The 17,445-nt window shown below is 43.8% G+C and overlaps 1 protein-coding gene across 3 annotated transcripts in view; it reads left to right on the forward strand.

The window, feature by feature from the left end:
- Positions 1-17,445, forward strand: part of GRM7 (glutamate metabotropic receptor 7) — a 931,188-nt gene that overhangs the window by 656,616 nt on the left and 257,127 nt on the right. For all 3 annotated transcript variants that reach the window (XM_056129060.1, XM_056129058.1, XM_056129059.1), the window contains exon 6: positions 6,590-6,790. In XM_056129060.1, coding sequence (XP_055985035.1) covers positions 6,590-6,790 — 201 coding nt within the window. The remainder of the gene's footprint in view (positions 1-6,589; positions 6,791-17,445) is intronic.

Below are 17,445 nucleotides of genomic sequence, written 5' to 3' on the forward strand. Positions count from 1 at the left end.
CAAAGATTTATTACAGTAAGCCTTGACATGCTCACGCCTGTCCACCAGGGCATCTATTATTTGCGACAGGCACACGCATTGTCTCCTGGTGAGCACTTTGACCTCAAGAAATATTAAAGTTTGAGGCATTACATTCAGTAAAATAAAATTTGCAATGCAGAGTTTTAAAATGCAATCAGCACAGGCACACTAGCTTTCTCCAGGCAAATCACCTCCATGAATAGTTGAAACTGGAATGAAATGCGCTGATTCTTACATGGCAGCCTTTGGCCTACAGCGAGCCAGGGCAGATCCAGGCTTGCCCATCTCCTCCAGCAAAGATTATGGCATTCTCTCTTGCTGCCCTGCTCCCATCTCTCTGTCCTGGTTTGTCCTGGGAGCAGGAGTGTTTGTCTCTGCCTTCTCTTGGACCTTATTGACTAGAATTCAATTTGAGCACTGGCTTTCCCAGTCAGTCCCAGGATTGGGTGGAGAGGTGAGAAAATGGACAGCGGTTTCCAACCCGAAGAATTCACAATCAAATTGTCATTTCACATTCTAACCCCACATTTATTCTGTCTTTTCTCTATTATATACAGTATAGCAAATCTGCAACTTCTTTTGTCTATGCTTTCTCCTAATAGTTATTTATGAATGTTTATGCTTCATGGGCATTAGTGCTTATGTCAAATATTCTGAGAAATCTGCCCTGAACCCTGAATTTCAAAGAGCAAAACTTACCAGCAGAGTGGACCTTGGAAATCCCCTTGGTGGAAGAATTTATGGGTCATTCTTTTTTCCTGCAGCTGCAGTGGATTCAAGGGTCAGTGGCAGACATAGGCAGTTTTGAAGATGGATACTGGACTTTTGAGGGTCAAGTATCAGTCAAGCAGAAAATTGGGAACTTGAGACAGGAAGAGTCTGGGGTGCAGAGAATGTGAAAGCTGACGCATCTGAGTTCTTTGATTCCAACCTCAGACTCTTTCCTGGGACCCAGGATGGCCAGGGTGCACTCCATAGAAGCCACGTAAGCACATCTTGATTCATCAGAGAGGATAACAGCAGGCTGCTCACTGAGCACTCTGTGAACATACTTTCACCCTACTTCCCTTTACATTAATAATATTTAGTAGGGCCAGGGAAGTAGCGCCATTCTCTGGATCACATACTGGCCAGGCACAAGGCCCAGAGTAGGACCCCAAGCTATTTATTGTCTCCTCAGCAACACGAGGCATGGTCCAGTGGCCCCAGCAGTGATGGGCTAGCATGAGCTGCCCAACTGCACACTGACTGTTCCCCTAGCGTGGCCTAGAGTGTCTTTTGGGAAGCCGCCCTCCCGCCCCCACACTCAAATTTTTTTGAAGATGTTTTTCACGTCTTTGAGGGAAGAATGTTCAGTGCAAATCCTGTAGAAAGTTGAGAAGTGGGCATCAATAAGAAGTGGTGTAGCCAGAGAACCCCCGAATGCAGTGACTCCTCAGCATCCCTTTCATAGTTTAATATTTAATAGTCACTTTTTGGGAGGAGGACTTGAATGATAGCACAGCAGGTAGGGCATTTGGCTTGCACGCAGCCAGCCTGCGTGTGGGGTGCCCACACCTGGCACCTGCAGAGAAAGACTCAAGAGAGTCTGGCTGGATGCCACACTAGGGAAAATGGTGGTTGAGTGCCCGTGAAGTTGTCACTTTCTGTTCTCTCAATGCAGGGTTACACTTCCTAGTCTTGGTAGCAGCCCCCAAGACAAATGTATACTTTTATTATTTCAGAATCAGACATGCTAACTTTGCTTGTGACTCCAAGAGTAGGATAAAAACCAGTAATGTGCTGCAAATAATAACATATTCCATTATTTAAAATATTGAAATACTTTTTCAAGGTATTCTTTCTGGGATAGAATTTTAAAAGTCTGCCATTTTAAAAGACATTATAGTTTAGAAACTGTTCTCCTCAATTATTACCCTCAACCCATTTCATAGTGCATATTTTATAATGGCCATACTTCTCTCAAGATTGCCTTTTCTTAGTACTATAAAAATGAGAGGAATTTTTAAAGTAGCAGGTTATAAAATTAATATTAGAAAATAAATTGCCTTATAAACTAAGTATAATAAAATGCTCATGAAAGAACCTAGTGGTTGGGTTCACTGTAAAGTTCTTCCATTTTGCTCTCTGTTTAAAAATTTTCAGGATGGAAGTTGAAAATGGTAAACTAGCCTTGCCATGGCAACAAAACAAAAATAACTTTTGTGTGCACTACCAAACGCAAGTGAGGAAATAGCCAGGAAGTCTTTGCTAATGATAGTAGGACTAAATGGCATATGATTCTGTCCAGGAAGCACTTGGGACCTAGGAAAGAAAGACACGAAAGTGTTACTTTAGCAGCGTCATTGACCTGGTCACAATGGGAAGAAACAATGTAGAAGGCCATCTTCCTACATATTTGTGTTCAGCTGAGACTATTGAAAAGGGTACCAGATGCGGTTCCTGAACTATGATGTAGGCTCCCCATTAGCTGGCCGAATGGTTGGTAGTTTCATCTCACATCTCTCTCTCTCTGTCTCTCTCTCTGTCTCTATCTGTCTCTCTCTCTCTCTCTCACACACACACACACATACACACACACACACACACACACACACACACACACTGAACAAACGGGAAAAAATGAATAAAATAAGCAATTATGACAGAAGAGGCACTAATTCTACCAGCTATTAAAATATATTAGGGAGTCTTTATGGTTGTAACTGTATGGATGGCATAAATTGACAAATCAAACTGTGGAACAGATTCAAAAATAAACTCAAAAACATACCTAACGATGTATGTAAATTTAGTTTATAATTAGGGCAACTTTTCAAAAGTAGGGAGGAATGAACTTTTCATGTGAGAAGACTACAGACTTGCTATATAGACACAAGACAAAATATTAATTTGTTCCTCACAACACCAGAATGTATTGTCAGGGGATCAAAAATCTAATTACAAAATTAAATTGATAAGTGCTAGAAGAAAACAGATGGAAAAAATTCTAATAATATTACATACTATAATTTAATAAAATTCTGAGAATATAAACATTCTGCTTAACACTGGCCCAAAATCCAGAAGCAATAATAAAAAATTATAAGTAATCATAATGTAATAAAATGTATTTGGAAAATATATACGTAGAAAAGGGAACAAAGTGCCAAACAGGGAAAAAATATTTACAACTAATGTCAGAATTGATATTTCTAATTTATAAAATCTCTTCTAAATGGAAAAGAAAATCACTACCTTTAAAAATAATAATACTGAATTATAAACAACTTGCAACTAAAAGAAATACAGTGGCTCTTAACCATATCCAAAGGTGTTCAACCTCTCCATGAGAATGGTGCAAATAAAAAATATGTTGCAACCGAATTTCCCACAGAGCTGATTGACAAAATCCCAGTTTTAGAGCATGCTCTGTTAGTGAGGTTGTGGAGAATTTTTGCCTGGAGGGAAATCAAAAAAGTTAATCCCAGTAGAAGGGAATTTTCCATGGGTTAGCAAAAAATACATATGAATTTTTGCTTAAAGCAACCACACTCCTCAGAATCAAAACCAAATATTCAGACAAAAATTGAAAAGGTTGGGTTTTGGTTTTTTTTGTTTTGTTTTGCAGAAGGCTGTTCCGTACACTATACTTTTAAGTCGACACATTAGGCATGTTGGTTCGTCTCAGATGTGGGTCTGTATTTTTAGGAATCTAGCAAACAAAGAACATAACGATATCATTTTGAATCAGGACTTTCCCCCATGAGAGCAAGACAACAGAGATGGCAGAATGTGGGGGCTAAGAAAACAAACAAAAAATCCCTGTGCTCTTGAATTTACACTGGGAGTAGCAGTATGAATTTGTGACAAATTTTATATTTAAATTCCTACTCTATGCACTTTGGATGCAGGGGGAAATAGTGAGTAGAGGCTGTCTGTTATTTAAACAGAAAATGGATAAAATACAGTGGGCTCTTATGTTCCTTTAAGGAGAAGAATCAAATGCATGGGAATTTGGGAAATACTGCACATTTTAGTGGAGATTTTTCTTCAATATATTAAATATTCTCCAAAAGACTCTTGGTGATAGAATCTAAAAAATTAATGCTGTGACTGTAGGGACCTCTTTTTGTTTAGAAAGGGACTGTAGTTGTGGAATTCCTCTTGTTTATTTGCTCCACAAATGTACCTTAAAAACAATTTTCAAAATATTGCGGTGAAAGTAAAATGCTATATGCAGATAATGATTCATCTGGGAGGGACAAATGGTCTAAAAAAGAATTTCTGGGATTAGGTCCTTAGTGTGTGAAAACTTCAGTACAGGTGTTATTCAGAAGCTACTAGAAACTGTATTTAGAGCAGAGGTTTTGAGGAGGGAAAAGACACATAGGCTATCAACTGAAAAAGCATTAAAATAGAAGATTAATTTTACAGAAATCTTTCCTCATGATTGAGGGACTAACTGTAGACAGCTATTGAATTGTGCAATGGAGAGAGAATTAAGTTCAGATGAACAAGAACAAGGAAGAACAAGGATGTTCCTGACAAGGAAAGAAGGTGAACAATGACAGACTTTTCATTAGAACTTCTATTGTATTCAGGGGTGAAATAATAATTGTGTTACTCTGGAATAAAAAAAGTGGAGGATGGAGTAGAGCCAATGCAGTGAGAACAACGTGGGCTTTGGGGTCTGACAAGTCTATGATGACCTCCATGCTCTGCCTGTAAGTGCCCTTGGGAAGGTGATGGAGTGGAAGATGATGGCGCTTCGGCCTCCCACCGGTATGAGGAGGATAAATGCTACTTGCATAATAAAGTAAGATGCAGTAATGTGTGTAACACTCCTAAGGATGCAGAGAGCACTGCATCACTCTCAGTTCTTTGTAGGCAGATGGGCAACAAGAAGAACACTCTCTGTTGTCAAAGAAAAGGATGCATTTTGGAGCTGAAGGAGAGCTTCTAATTTGGAGCGCAGGGGTGAGATTATTAGTATAGAAGAATGACTGGACAGATGTTCTAGCATCGCCTTCTTAGATGATATCAGGGCAGAACTGGTGTGACTGGAACTGTTCAATGTCGCAGAAGCAGAACAGCTAGAATTTGGAGAATCCATAGATGTGTGTAAGTGAAAAACAGAGGGAGGAAAGAAGAAAAGTGACTATGCTTCTGTCCTAAACCTGGGATTCCCAGAAATGACAGCAATTGAGACAGCAAGCCTTAGATGTGGTAGGTGCAAGGAGAAGGGAATGAGTTCAGAAGTGGAATTGAACTTGTTTTTAATTGTATTCCACTTGACCAAGTGCCTTTCTACAAGAAGTGAGTTTGCTAGACTTGAATATACATCCCAGCTTCTAATCATCAGAGTCTCCTGCCCTGGCACCTGGCTGTCCTTACCAGAGCCCCTGGGAGGGGGGCGGATTGAGTTTCTCTCCCCCCCCCCAAAGCAGAGCCTCAGCAGCTGAGGACCTCCGGAGCCAGCCACGGCCATGCTGGGGCCACTCTACACATGTCCCAACAAGCCTCATGCATGAAAGAACAGGCAGAGGAACCCAGGCATGCTGGTCCCAGGGCTGAGATCTACAAGCCTGCTCGGATTGGGACTGGGCCTTCCCCATCCAGACCCCCCATCTTCCAGTAGGTAGGAGTCACACTCACCAGCTGCCACCAGCGCCAGGCTGGTCCCATCAATGGCCAGCACGGAGAGACTATAAAACCCAGTTCCTGGAAGCACATGGCCGCATTTGCGGCCATATGACTTCTTATTATCTCAGTTTTCCTTCGGAGAAACTGGCAGGCTAGCAAAAGTATCCTGCCTGCATGGCGTAGTCTGGCAAACTTCCCGTGTTGTACTCAATATGCCAAATACCAGTAACAATGATGGGTCTCATTCTCTTAACCCCAAAAGAGTATTGAAATGGCTCTTTTAAAATCTCAGGGCTAGAAAGGAGACGTTACTGGTGCCTCCTCGAGACAATTGACGAACAACAGGATGATAGTGAAGGTGATTGTGATCTTCTAATCACCATGAGCCCTGGTTTTTGAGGATATTTTAAATCAGGTATTGGTTTCCTGTAAAAGCTGTTTGGAGGCCTCAGACATAGTACAGTAGGTAAGATAGTACTTGCACATTGCTGACCCAGGTCTGATTCCTGGCATTACTTGTGGTCCATGGCCAGAAGTGCACTTGCTTTGTACCCAGGTTCAAATCCCAAAGCCCTATATAGTCCTCTGAATCCCTCCACGAACGATCCCTGAGCGCAGACTCAGGAGTCATCTCTGAGCACCCCCAGATGTGGCCCTAAAACTAAACAATAATAAAACCCCTATACAAAAGACAAAAAACCAGCATTTGTGTTCCTCAGTAGCATGCTACATGAAGTGTTTGCAAAGTTAGTGTCCTTGTCTTCAGAGTAAGAGTCCAAAAGTGAACCAATGCAATCTGCTAGACAAAGGGGGAGATATGGGAAGCACCTCGAAGCATTATGCCTGGAAGCATTGGTTCCTTTAAGTATGGAAAAAGTAAATGCAGTTTTAGGCATTCTACTCCATGCCAATATGTGTGTGTGTTTCTCATTTTAATGTGCAGGACAGGAAAGAATCGGAAAAGATTCCAACTACGAGCAGGAGGGTAAAGTCCAGTTTGTGATTGATGCAGTCTACGCCATGGCTCACGCCCTGCACCACATGAACAAGGACCTGTGCGCCGACTACCGTGGCATCTGCCCAGAGATGGAGCATGCAGGGGGCAAGAAACTGCTGAAGTACATACGCAATGTTAATTTCAATGGTGAGTCTCCACTAGCCAGGCTCTGGGGGAACCTAGGGTACAGGCCATCCGGGTCTCAAGCAACATTAATTTCAATAGTGAGTTTCCGGTTAGCCAGCTTTGGGACAATCCTGTGTACTGGCCATCTGAGTCTCATGCAATGTTAATTTTAGTGGTGAGTCTCCAATGGCCAGGCTTGGCAGAGTCCAGTGTGCTGGCGGCTCAGGTCTCATATGTAGCTGGATTGATATTTACCCAAACATAGTGTTTACTCACTGTTTCAAAACTGGACCCATTATCGATTCCAAAGAATTGAATTATTGCTTAAATCAGTGTTTTTCCACCTTTTCCTGACTGTGGCCCCTTTTTGACCTTGCTTCCTTCCCCCGCCTCATCCCTATCCAATTGGTAGATTCCACTTCTGTGCCATGTCACCCACTACACTGTTCACATGGAGGCCCTGTGGAATTTCCTGGGGGCTTACAGGGGGGATTGTGACCCCCCAGTTGAAAAGCTTTGGACTGAATGATGAGTAGTGAGGGAGTGAAAAAATATATCTTTGGGGACTCTGGTTTGTTGCTTTTGTGATTAAAATGAAGAGAATTTTGCAGATGGCCAAATTCATGCATCTGACTAGGAATGGGAGGGACCAAGAGGAAAGAGAAGGGACCCAAGGGAAGGACCCCCATTCATTGAAGGAATTATTGTAGTTTTTCACACCAACCACATCTCAGATTACAAATTTATTTCTTGAGATCTTTAATGATTATAAGTGAATCAATTACATAGAAGAGACAGGTAGAGTTGAGCAGGAGAAAGCACGAGATAAGGGTAATCTCTCTGCTCCCCTGGAGAACTTTGGGGATTATGGTCCTGACAGTCCCTGATGCTCCCCACATGAAGATAAGAGAATAAAATCAACCCAAGTGTGGCAATATAAGCCAGGGTTCTCCACATACACAGGGTCCATGTGCTAGATGTAAAATTGCTAAGAACCAGCACACACAGCTGCAGGGCTGAACAGTCGGCAGTTCTGCCTTCCACATGTTGAAGAAGTGAGAACATGGAGGTGAAGTCAGTGTGAGGGTGGAGGCCTAGAAATGCAGGACTTGTGGCCTAAATTCTGATTGTCAAGGAGCTATGCGGAGGAGATTGGGGAAGCCCAGGGATATCGGTGGAGGAAAACTGATCCTTGTGACAGGATTGATGCTACAACATTGTAAGCCAGAAAGTCAACTAGGAATAACTATGAAAATCACAGTGCTTTAATATTGAAATTATTTTTTAATGTTCAAAGCAATAAAAATAAATTAACTAATGACCAAAACTAGTGGTTCTTACATCTAGGGCCAAGAGATAAACCGTGTCAGAAAGGGAGAGTGAATTCACCTTCCTTCATTTGGAGGATCTCTGAGATCCTAAGGACAGGCTGATACCCACCCCCACCCTCCACCCCCGCCACCTTGTCCCCGAAAGCCATCTCCTTCATGAAGTTGATCTGTTCATTAATTGAAACCTAATTCCTCTAGAAACTACCTCACAAATACTCCAGAAATAACTTTTCATCCCCATTCTGAGCATCTCTTCTCATTGTTGAGTAGACTCCTAAAATTACCCGGTGCGAGATAAGTGTGAGGAAAAATATCAGTACAGAGTGGAATAAACAAGACTGAAGATTCAGCCTTGACACCCTAGAAAGGGTGAGGAAGAAAACAGTGGTGTGGAATTTGGGAAGACAGTATCTGACTAAATAGCGCAAGTCCTCACAAAGAAATAATGACACAAACTTTTTGCATTAGTTAATCTGTGTCATTGTCTACAATTTGGAAGATAATTTACACACATGAAAATATTGATAGAAACATTGGGGGTATGGTGCCGCCAGCAGGTCAGTCTGTACTTGTGAGGCGAGTGCATCAGCAGCCTGATGGCACTGTCAGACTTTCAGATACCCCAAAATTATGCTGTGCCTTTGGCCAGACCCCCAAAACCTGGTGCAGAGTTTACCAAGAAAGTAAACGGCCAAAAGTTAGGTATGTGGGAGACACACCCACAAACCACCTCTGGACCAGATCAGGATGTATCAGACACCATCACTTCCCAAGCCCTCTTGAAAACACTGTACAGCCTTATTCCCATCATAGGGAAGCAGAACAATCCAAACAGAGGGGCATTTTTGCAAGAAGCCAGCTACTACTATTCTAGCATGTCTGGTTCATGAGAAAGAACTAGTTCCAGATGATGGAGATCCAGAAATATCTGGTTCCAGATGATGGAGACATTATTAGATACATGTGGCAATTAGTCCTGGGTCCTATTCCAGACAAAAGACATAAATCAGATAATGAAAAAATGTTAATACAATTTATAGATTAGCCCCAGTATTCTATTGATATTAATATTATGGCTTAGGTAATTACATTATGGCTAAAATATCTTCAGAATATTTTGCTTGTAAATAACAATCAACTTAATCCCAAAATATTTCATCAATCATCCATGAGTAACCAACTGTTTGAAAGAAGGGGATCAAATTTCTTCCTTAAGATGGAGACAAAGTGATTGCACAAAACCAGGAAAAAGCTCATATTACCTTCTTTTTGGTGGTTTCTTCATTATCTTACAGAATTTCCTAAAATATGTAGCTAATTTTCTCAGAACCAATCATGTGGACTTCATGATTTAGCAAATATTAAATCACACAAACTGGGTCTAAACCTAGGCTTATTCCTACTATTACTATACTAGTGACAAGAAAAATCATCCTGAAAATGTTCCCTGATTTCCTTTTAATGTTCTTAAAGTCTTCTTAATATCCTCTGTGCCCTATCTCCTAGTCCTCAAGGGGACTCTCAGATCCTACTAGCTGGGTAACTTCAGTTCTGTGCCAGAATCCAAGGGTACACTTCCTATAATTTCTTTCTATACACATGATGGAGACCATCCAACAATTGCTCTTCTCCTCATTTATTTTGCCTAAAATTACATCCTCATTTCTCTCCAAGTTGTAACAAAAGGTTGGATTTCTTCTTCCCTCAGAGCTGAGCAGTGTTCCAGAGTGTCCATATACACAGTTTCTTCATTCGTCTGCTATTGGGCATTTGGGTTGTGTCCCAATCTTGGCTATTGTTTAATAGAGCTGCAGTGAACATAGGTGTACACGAATCTTCTGTTTAATGTTGTTGTGTTCTAAGGCTAGATCCCTAGGAGTAGAACATCGAGGTCCTATGTGAGCTTTTCCTTCCATGTTTTAGAAGCCACCATTTTGTTTTTTTCTGGAAGCAGAGAACAGACTCACCAACAGAGTCTTCCTTTCTCATCACCTTTTCACCAGCACTAACTGCTCACAGGGTTATTGCTGCTGTGAGAGGATTGTTCATTGTCATCTTAATTTGCATTTCTCAAATAGTTCCTGATTATGGGAAATACCACTGTACTATCTCTCCTGTTCAGCTTTTCTTTGAGGATTGGCACTGTCTGTCCTCCTGTTGTTCATTGATTTGCTCGAGCGGGTCCAGTAACGTCTCCATTGTGAGACTTGTTGTTACTGTGTTTGGCATATGGAATACGTCACGGGTAGCTTGCCAGGCTTTGCTGTGTGGTATGTATCTATTATTTCCTCCTCCCCAGTTCTAATGGGATTGTTTCATTTTGTTGTTATTATTGTTGAACTCTGTGAGTTCTTAATCTACCTTGGATATTAGCCTCCTGTCAAATGGGCAGTATACAAATACTTTCTCCTATTCAGTAAGGGACTTTTTGGTACTTGAAAGACTGCCCTTCTACAGTAAAGAAAGATTTTTGTTTTATATGGTCCCATTTGTTTATTTTTCCTTATATTTTTCCTTTTATTTGTCATTCGGGTCAATCATTGAAGACCCTCTGAAATCAATACCATGGCGAGTTCTACCAACATTTTCCTCAATGTACTTTATAGATTTAGTTTTAATATTGAGGTTTTTAATCCATTTTGAATTAACTTTTGTGTACTGTGTGAAACAAGGATCCAGTTTATCTTATTTTGCTAACCAGTTTTCCCCTCATCAATTGTTAAAGAGACTTTCATTTCTTCACTTAATGCCCCAAACTCCTCTATCATTAACTGTCCATTCATCTGAGGGTTTCCTTCTGGGCGTGGGATCTATTCCACTGCTCTGAGGGCTTGGTTTTATTTCAGCACCACACTTTTTTAGCACAGCGGGGTAGGGCGTTCGCCTTACACACGGCCAACATGGCCGACCCGAGTTCGATTCCTCCGCCCCTCTCGGAGAGCCCGGCAAGCTACCGAGAGTATTTGATATGCCAGACACAGTAACAACAAAGTCTCCAATGGAGACGTTACTGGGCCCGCTCGAGCAAATCGACGATCAACGGGAGGGCCTTTACCTTTACCTTACCTTTACCTAGCTTTATATTACAGAGTTAAGTTAGGGAAAACAATGCCTCCCATGTTCTCTTTTATTCATAACTGTTTAAGCTGTCCAGAGTGATTTTATAACAGAAATATTTGTTCTATGTCTTTAAATAATGCTATTGGAATTTGGGGAGATATTGTATTGAATGTAATACTTTAGACATGATAATCATTTTAATAATGTTATTTCTCCCAAACCATGAACATGCACTATTTTCCCATATCCATATGTTCTATCCTATTATTTCAATAGTGACTTACACTTTTCAATTATGTCTTTAACCTGCTTCGTTGATTCCTGTATATTTGAGGTTTTCAGACAAAATTGTAATTTTTTAGTGTTTATTTATTTTATAGTCCATTATTTATGGATAGAAATGTACCATATTTTTGTTGATTTTATGGCCTGTTGATTTCGGTATATCGTTTTTAAGTAGTGTGTGTGTGTGCTTAATCTTTAGGATTTCCTTTGTATATTATTATGACAATTGCAATTAGTGGTAGTTTAGCTTCTTGTCCAGTTTGAATCTCATTCATTTCTTTTTCTCTCCTAATGCTTTGGTTAGGACTTCCTGAAGCTGTCATGACTCTCCTTCTAGATAATGTGTAAAGACTCATACTGTCCAGAGGGGCTTTTCCACCAATGAATATTGTCACTAAGTTTCTGGTTAGACACAGGACTGATAATTACCAAATGATTCTTATGTGCCAGAAACTGTTCAAGTCTTTCATGGGTTGCTCTATCAGTTGTTTTTCCTTTTCAAAATAAAAGTCGCGGTCCTGATTAACAGAGAAATGAAGAATCACGATGTCCAAAGCCACGTGGGTGGAAAGTGGAGATCTGTGGTGGTGGGAGGGAATCTAACTCTGCTTTCTGCTCCTCTGGCTGCCCCAGGGGAGAGCCTGTGAAAGGGGGACAGTGCTCTCATGCTAGATCCCTCTCTCTCCCTTTCCCTCCTTCTATAATTCTCCCTCCCTCTCCCTCCCTTTTTCTCCCTCCCCTTCTCTCTCTCCCTCCCTCTTTATTCCTTCTCTCCCTTTCTCCCTCTCTCTCTTTCTCTCTTTCTCTATCTCTCCCTCTCTCTCCCTCTCTCCTTCCCTCTCTCTCTCATGCTCTCTCTTCCTACCTCACCTTTTCTTTCTTTGTCTGTCTGTCCATGTCTCCTCTTGCTCTGTGGCAAACAGAATCCCTTCTCAGGGGGGCAGCTGGGAGACCTCTGATTCTGACTCATCCATGGGTCTTGTATGGCAGAGACTGGGCTGTATCTTCATCGCGGACTCCTTGTCACTTTGAGAGCACCACTGTTAGAGAGAAAAGAAACTTGGCCTTTAAATTCCCACTTTTTAAATAAAGAAATAAATTCTAAAGAGGAGAAAATGTTTGGCTGAGATGTCAGCTAACAAGAAGAGGGATCGAACTGAAAGCTAGGAGTCTTTCTGGACCATTGTAATGGGTTCAGTTTTTGTTTGTTCATTGTCTTCTTTGGGTACCCCAGCTGGCAGTGCTCAGAGATTACTCTTGATACTGCTCAGGAATCATTCCTGGTGGGACTTAGTGGCCAAAACTGGGTGCAAGGCATGTCACCTCCCCTCTCTACTATCTCTCTAGTCCCAAGATTTTGACTTTTTGTTGTCTCATCATGATCACGATCACGATCATCCTGTTGTTCGTTGATTGCCTCGAGCAGGCACCAGTAACATCTCCTTCGTCATAGCTCTGAGATTTTAAAAAGTGCCATATTTAACGCTATTTCGGGATTAGGAGAATGAGACCCATCATTGTTACTGGTATTTGTCATATTGGGTACACCACGAGGAGTTTGCCAGACTCTGCCATCTGGGCAGGTTACATTCGGTAGCCTGCCAGGTTGTCCAAAGCAAGAATGAGATAATAAGATGTTTCATGGCCACAAATGTGGCTGTGTACTTCCGGGAGCTGGGTTTTATAGTCTCTGGGTCTTGGCCGTTGATGGGATTACATGGCACAGGGGGCCAGTTGGTGGGTGTGACCCCGGCCTACTGGAAGATGGAGGATCTGGGTGGAGGATGCTCAACCCCGATCCGAGCAGGCTTAGAGATCTCAGCCCCGGGACCTGCATGCCTTTGTTCCTCTGCCGGTACCTTCATGCGTGTGGAGAGTGGTCTCAGCATGGTTGTTGCTGGTTCTGGAGGTCTTCGGCTGCCGGAGCTCTGCTCAGGGCAGGGAGGAAAACTCACCCCGCCCCCCTCCAAGGGGCCCCAGCGAGGACAGCCAGGCGCGGGGGCAGGAGACTCTATGTTGTCTCATATCCATAAAAATCTTTTGATAGTTGCGTATGAAATACTCTATACCACTGGGATGCTGATTCCCAGTAACCTGATCTTCACAGATACCACAATGTCAGCTTAGGATATCATCACAAAAGGCCTTGCAAAGAATCATAATGGCTTCACCAAGCACTTAACCTGTCCAATGGCAGCAGAACAGAAAGGTGGCATATTTTGTCCTCCTCACATCCCGTCATGTTTTGTCCTCTATAACCAAGTAAATGCAAGGGCCATGGCTCCATTTACTCTAGGTATCCTTTGTGTTACCCACCACTTGCCAATACTCATAAGTGTAGATTTAATACGTTTGTTGTCTTGGCTCCACACTCAGAAAGAACTTGCAGGTAGTGTAGTCTCTAACTGAAGTGTCTCCACACTTAGATATACTCATTTCCAGAAAACCCACTGGGCTGGGATGCCTTTGGCCAAGTTGATACATCTCCTGGCTCTCTTTGGAACATGGTGGCCACGTTCCTTCATTGAGAGCCCCTCTATTCTTCCACCTGAGTCTCAGTGAGCCTCTGACGAATCGACAGAGGAGGAGAGGTAGCTTCGGTGGTCTGTTGGGCACATGTGTAGGACACATCATCTACAAATTGGCTCCCACACTGGGAGGGAGTTGAGTGAGTCAGGATGTCAATGGGGGCAGGCAGCTCATGGGGTCCCAGCCAGCTGGCAGCCAGCACATAGGAAAGTGAGCATCCAGCTGTCTCAGCTCAAAGGAGTGGACCACAGAGTTGTCCCCAGCAGCAGGGCCCCGGTGGAAAGAGGTTGTCATTGTTTGAGGCACTGAGTGTCTGGAGGATGGACTGAGCATGGAGCCCCAGGACTCAGATGCCCACAGTGTTTCTGGAATCTCCGTGTGTGAGTGTGTGTGTGTGTGTGTGTGTGCGCGTGTGTGTGGCGGGGGTGTGGGGGGGAGATGGGGAAGGGGACAGAGGCTGGGTGAGCAGAAATGAGGAGAGAAAACTAACTGGAAGGGCCTTGAGCAGAGCTGGGGGGCGGTGTAGATCCCAACTCTGCCCACAAAGAAGGAATTTCTCAAACTCTCACAAGGCAGCATGCACCAGGTGTCAGGGTGTCAGGGTCTTCTCCTCTGGCCCCCATGTTCCCTCCTGTCCAGTGGCCTACTCAGGAATCACCGGCTTTTTCTGGCCTGCGAGCCCCTGGGTCTGTTGTCCAGAGCCTCTCTTCTCTGCACCTCTCTGTCTCCCATGTTTGAATAGTCTTGTTTGAACATGATTCCCCTCTTTCTCTCGGGGACGTCGGGGTGCTGTTCACGGGGGTGTGGGGGGAAAGCTAGAGCTAATAATCTGGCTGTATTATCAAATCCAGCCCAAGTCCCCCACAGCCACACAATAGGCTGATCTGTGTCATCACTTAAAGTCACTTGTGCTTTTGCCTTAATTTTTTTTCCCCTTGGGCATAAACTTCAATAAGAACGCAGTGGATGTGACAGGAGTCATTTCTCACAGAGACTGGAAGGAGGGAGGAAGGTTTGGTGGGGTGGCCCTTGGGAAGAATATGTAGAGGGGAGCTTGAGATCTCTTGCCATTTAAGATCAGGGGAGCTTGAGGTCACTGGCCACTCTCCTCCAAAGACCCCAGAAAGACCCAGTCCTGTCAGTGGCCCAAGGCTGCCAGACACCCCAAGCAAAGCATGAATCTATCCAATCTGCAAGGGAAGGGGGTTGGGGGGTTGGAATAATAGCGGCTCTCTGCACACCTGGAGTTCTTCTCTTCTTGCAATCCCATCAGATCCAGATTTCATTTTTTTCCCTGGCATGAGTGGAAGATTCCAGAAAGCCAGCAGAGAAGCCTGCCATGGAGACTGGTGCAGAGAGGACAGGTGGCCTTAAGTGGGTGATGCGGGCACAGCGTGTGCTAGGGAGCCAGGGGACAGCTGACTGCAGGGGCCTTGGTCTCTCTCCCTGTAGCCTCTGCCTCAGCCCTGGACTCGCAGGCAGCCAGGTGAGGCGGGTCCAGGCCTGTGTGTTGGAAGGTCAGGCTTCTGTACAGAGAGGGGGTGACCTCGGTCCTTTTCCAGCAAGGACAGTCCTGCGGTTTTCAGAGAGGATGCGGGTCTGGCTACTCAAGGGCTCCAGAGCAAGAGGAGGAACAGACCGAATCCCACTTCCTGTTTCAGGGCCTATCAGAAGACTCGAGAGCGAGTGCTCCCTGCTGGCCTGAGCCCTCGCAGTGTTCCACATGCAGGGCATCCTGGAGCCACTTGATCATAGCCTTGCAGAAGGTCACTGGGGTCACTGGAATGGAAAGCCATTCTAGAAGGTTCCAGATCCAGACAGCCATCAACCCTGTGGTGTAAGGGACAGTGAGTTGGGACAGCGACTTCTCCTCTGCCCCAGGTACCTCCTCCCCTGGAACACTGACATTGGGGGTTCTGTGTCCCCAAACTCTTCAGTCCCCCATCGCTACCACAAAGGGGCGCCAGAAAGGGACTGTCTGAACAGTGCTCATTGATGCTCTGAGATTCTGCAGTCAGGGCGCTCTCTTGGGAGCTGGAGGTGGGGCTGGTTCCTGTGCTCCCCTCTGCAGCCTCTGCCTCCTACACCCAGGACCCCAGGACACTGACTTGGTTCCCAGACTTCCCCTGAGCCTTGGTAGTGGTTGCTGTGACCCAGCTCTCCTTGTTCCTTGCAGGTGTGGTTTTGCCAATTGGTCCTTTGACAACTGCTCTCCAGCTGTTAAAGATACAAAAACACACACACACACACACATACTGATACACACACATGCCCATGCACACACGGTCACACATAACACACACGCACACATGCATACATGCACATATATGCAGAAACATGTGAACACATATATACAAATGGATACATGCACATGTGTGTGCACGTGCACATACTCACACATGATGCACACATGCATGCATAAAGAGGCACACATATACACACATGCACGCATGCACATGCGCACACATACACACATATTTACACATGCACAAAAATAAGCATACACGCATGTCACACATGACATATATGTGCACATGCATATATGCACACACATGCACACACACATGCACACACGTGACACATGTGTACGCATGCACACATGCACACACACAGACACAGAGACAGAGACACATCTATCTCTCTATAGTGTGCTTACTCATTTACTGTTGGCTCTAGTGTCAAATTATGCCGGAATAATTTCCTTATCTTGATCACTTAATCACTTGACATCCTGTTACTAATTGATTTGCTCAAGTGGGCGCCAGTAATGTCTCCATTCATCCCTGTCACGTGTTAGTGTAGCCCAGTGGCGTCTGCTCATTCTAGGAACATGAAGAGCCTCAAACCGATTGTATAGGGTCTTGATGAAGAAGTCTGACGTAGGTGGGCGGCCACGTAATCTTTTGATGTCCCGTGGAATCCAGTTGGTAATGGCTCTAGTCCAGCAGTCATATCCAAATCTCATTACATATCCAGCCCATCTGATTTTCGATGCCTTGGCAAATGAGACAGCGTCCCTAATTCTTGATCGTCCATGAAAGTAGGCACTCCAGATTTTTTCTCTCACTTGAGTGAAGCATGATACTCCAAGCATAGCTCTTTCTATTCCTCTTTGGGAGACCTGAATAGTGTTCTCATTCTGTTTTCATAGGGCCCATTTTCTCTGAGGTGTATATTAATGCAGGAACAATAGTGGAATCAAAAAGATGTGCCCAGAGCCAGAGGTTCTTTTTCCTCTTAGCTATTTCTTCGACTATCTTGAAGACGTTCCAAACTGCTCTCTTCCTCCTGCACAACTCAGGTGCAAGTTCATTCGTCATGTTGACTTCTCAACCTAGGTACACATAACTGTTGCATTTGGAGATGTTTGTTCCTTTGAGAGCGAATGGAATGTCAGGAATGAGATCGTTTCTCATAAATATTGTCTTCATGAGATTCAGCTGTAGGCTGACTTTTCCACACTCATGGTCG

The sequence above is a fragment of the Sorex fumeus genome, unplaced genomic scaffold, assembly GCF_029834395.1.
Source record: "Sorex fumeus unplaced genomic scaffold, SorFum_2.1 ptg000072l, whole genome shotgun sequence".
NCBI lineage: Eukaryota > Metazoa > Chordata > Mammalia > Eulipotyphla > Soricidae > Sorex > Sorex fumeus.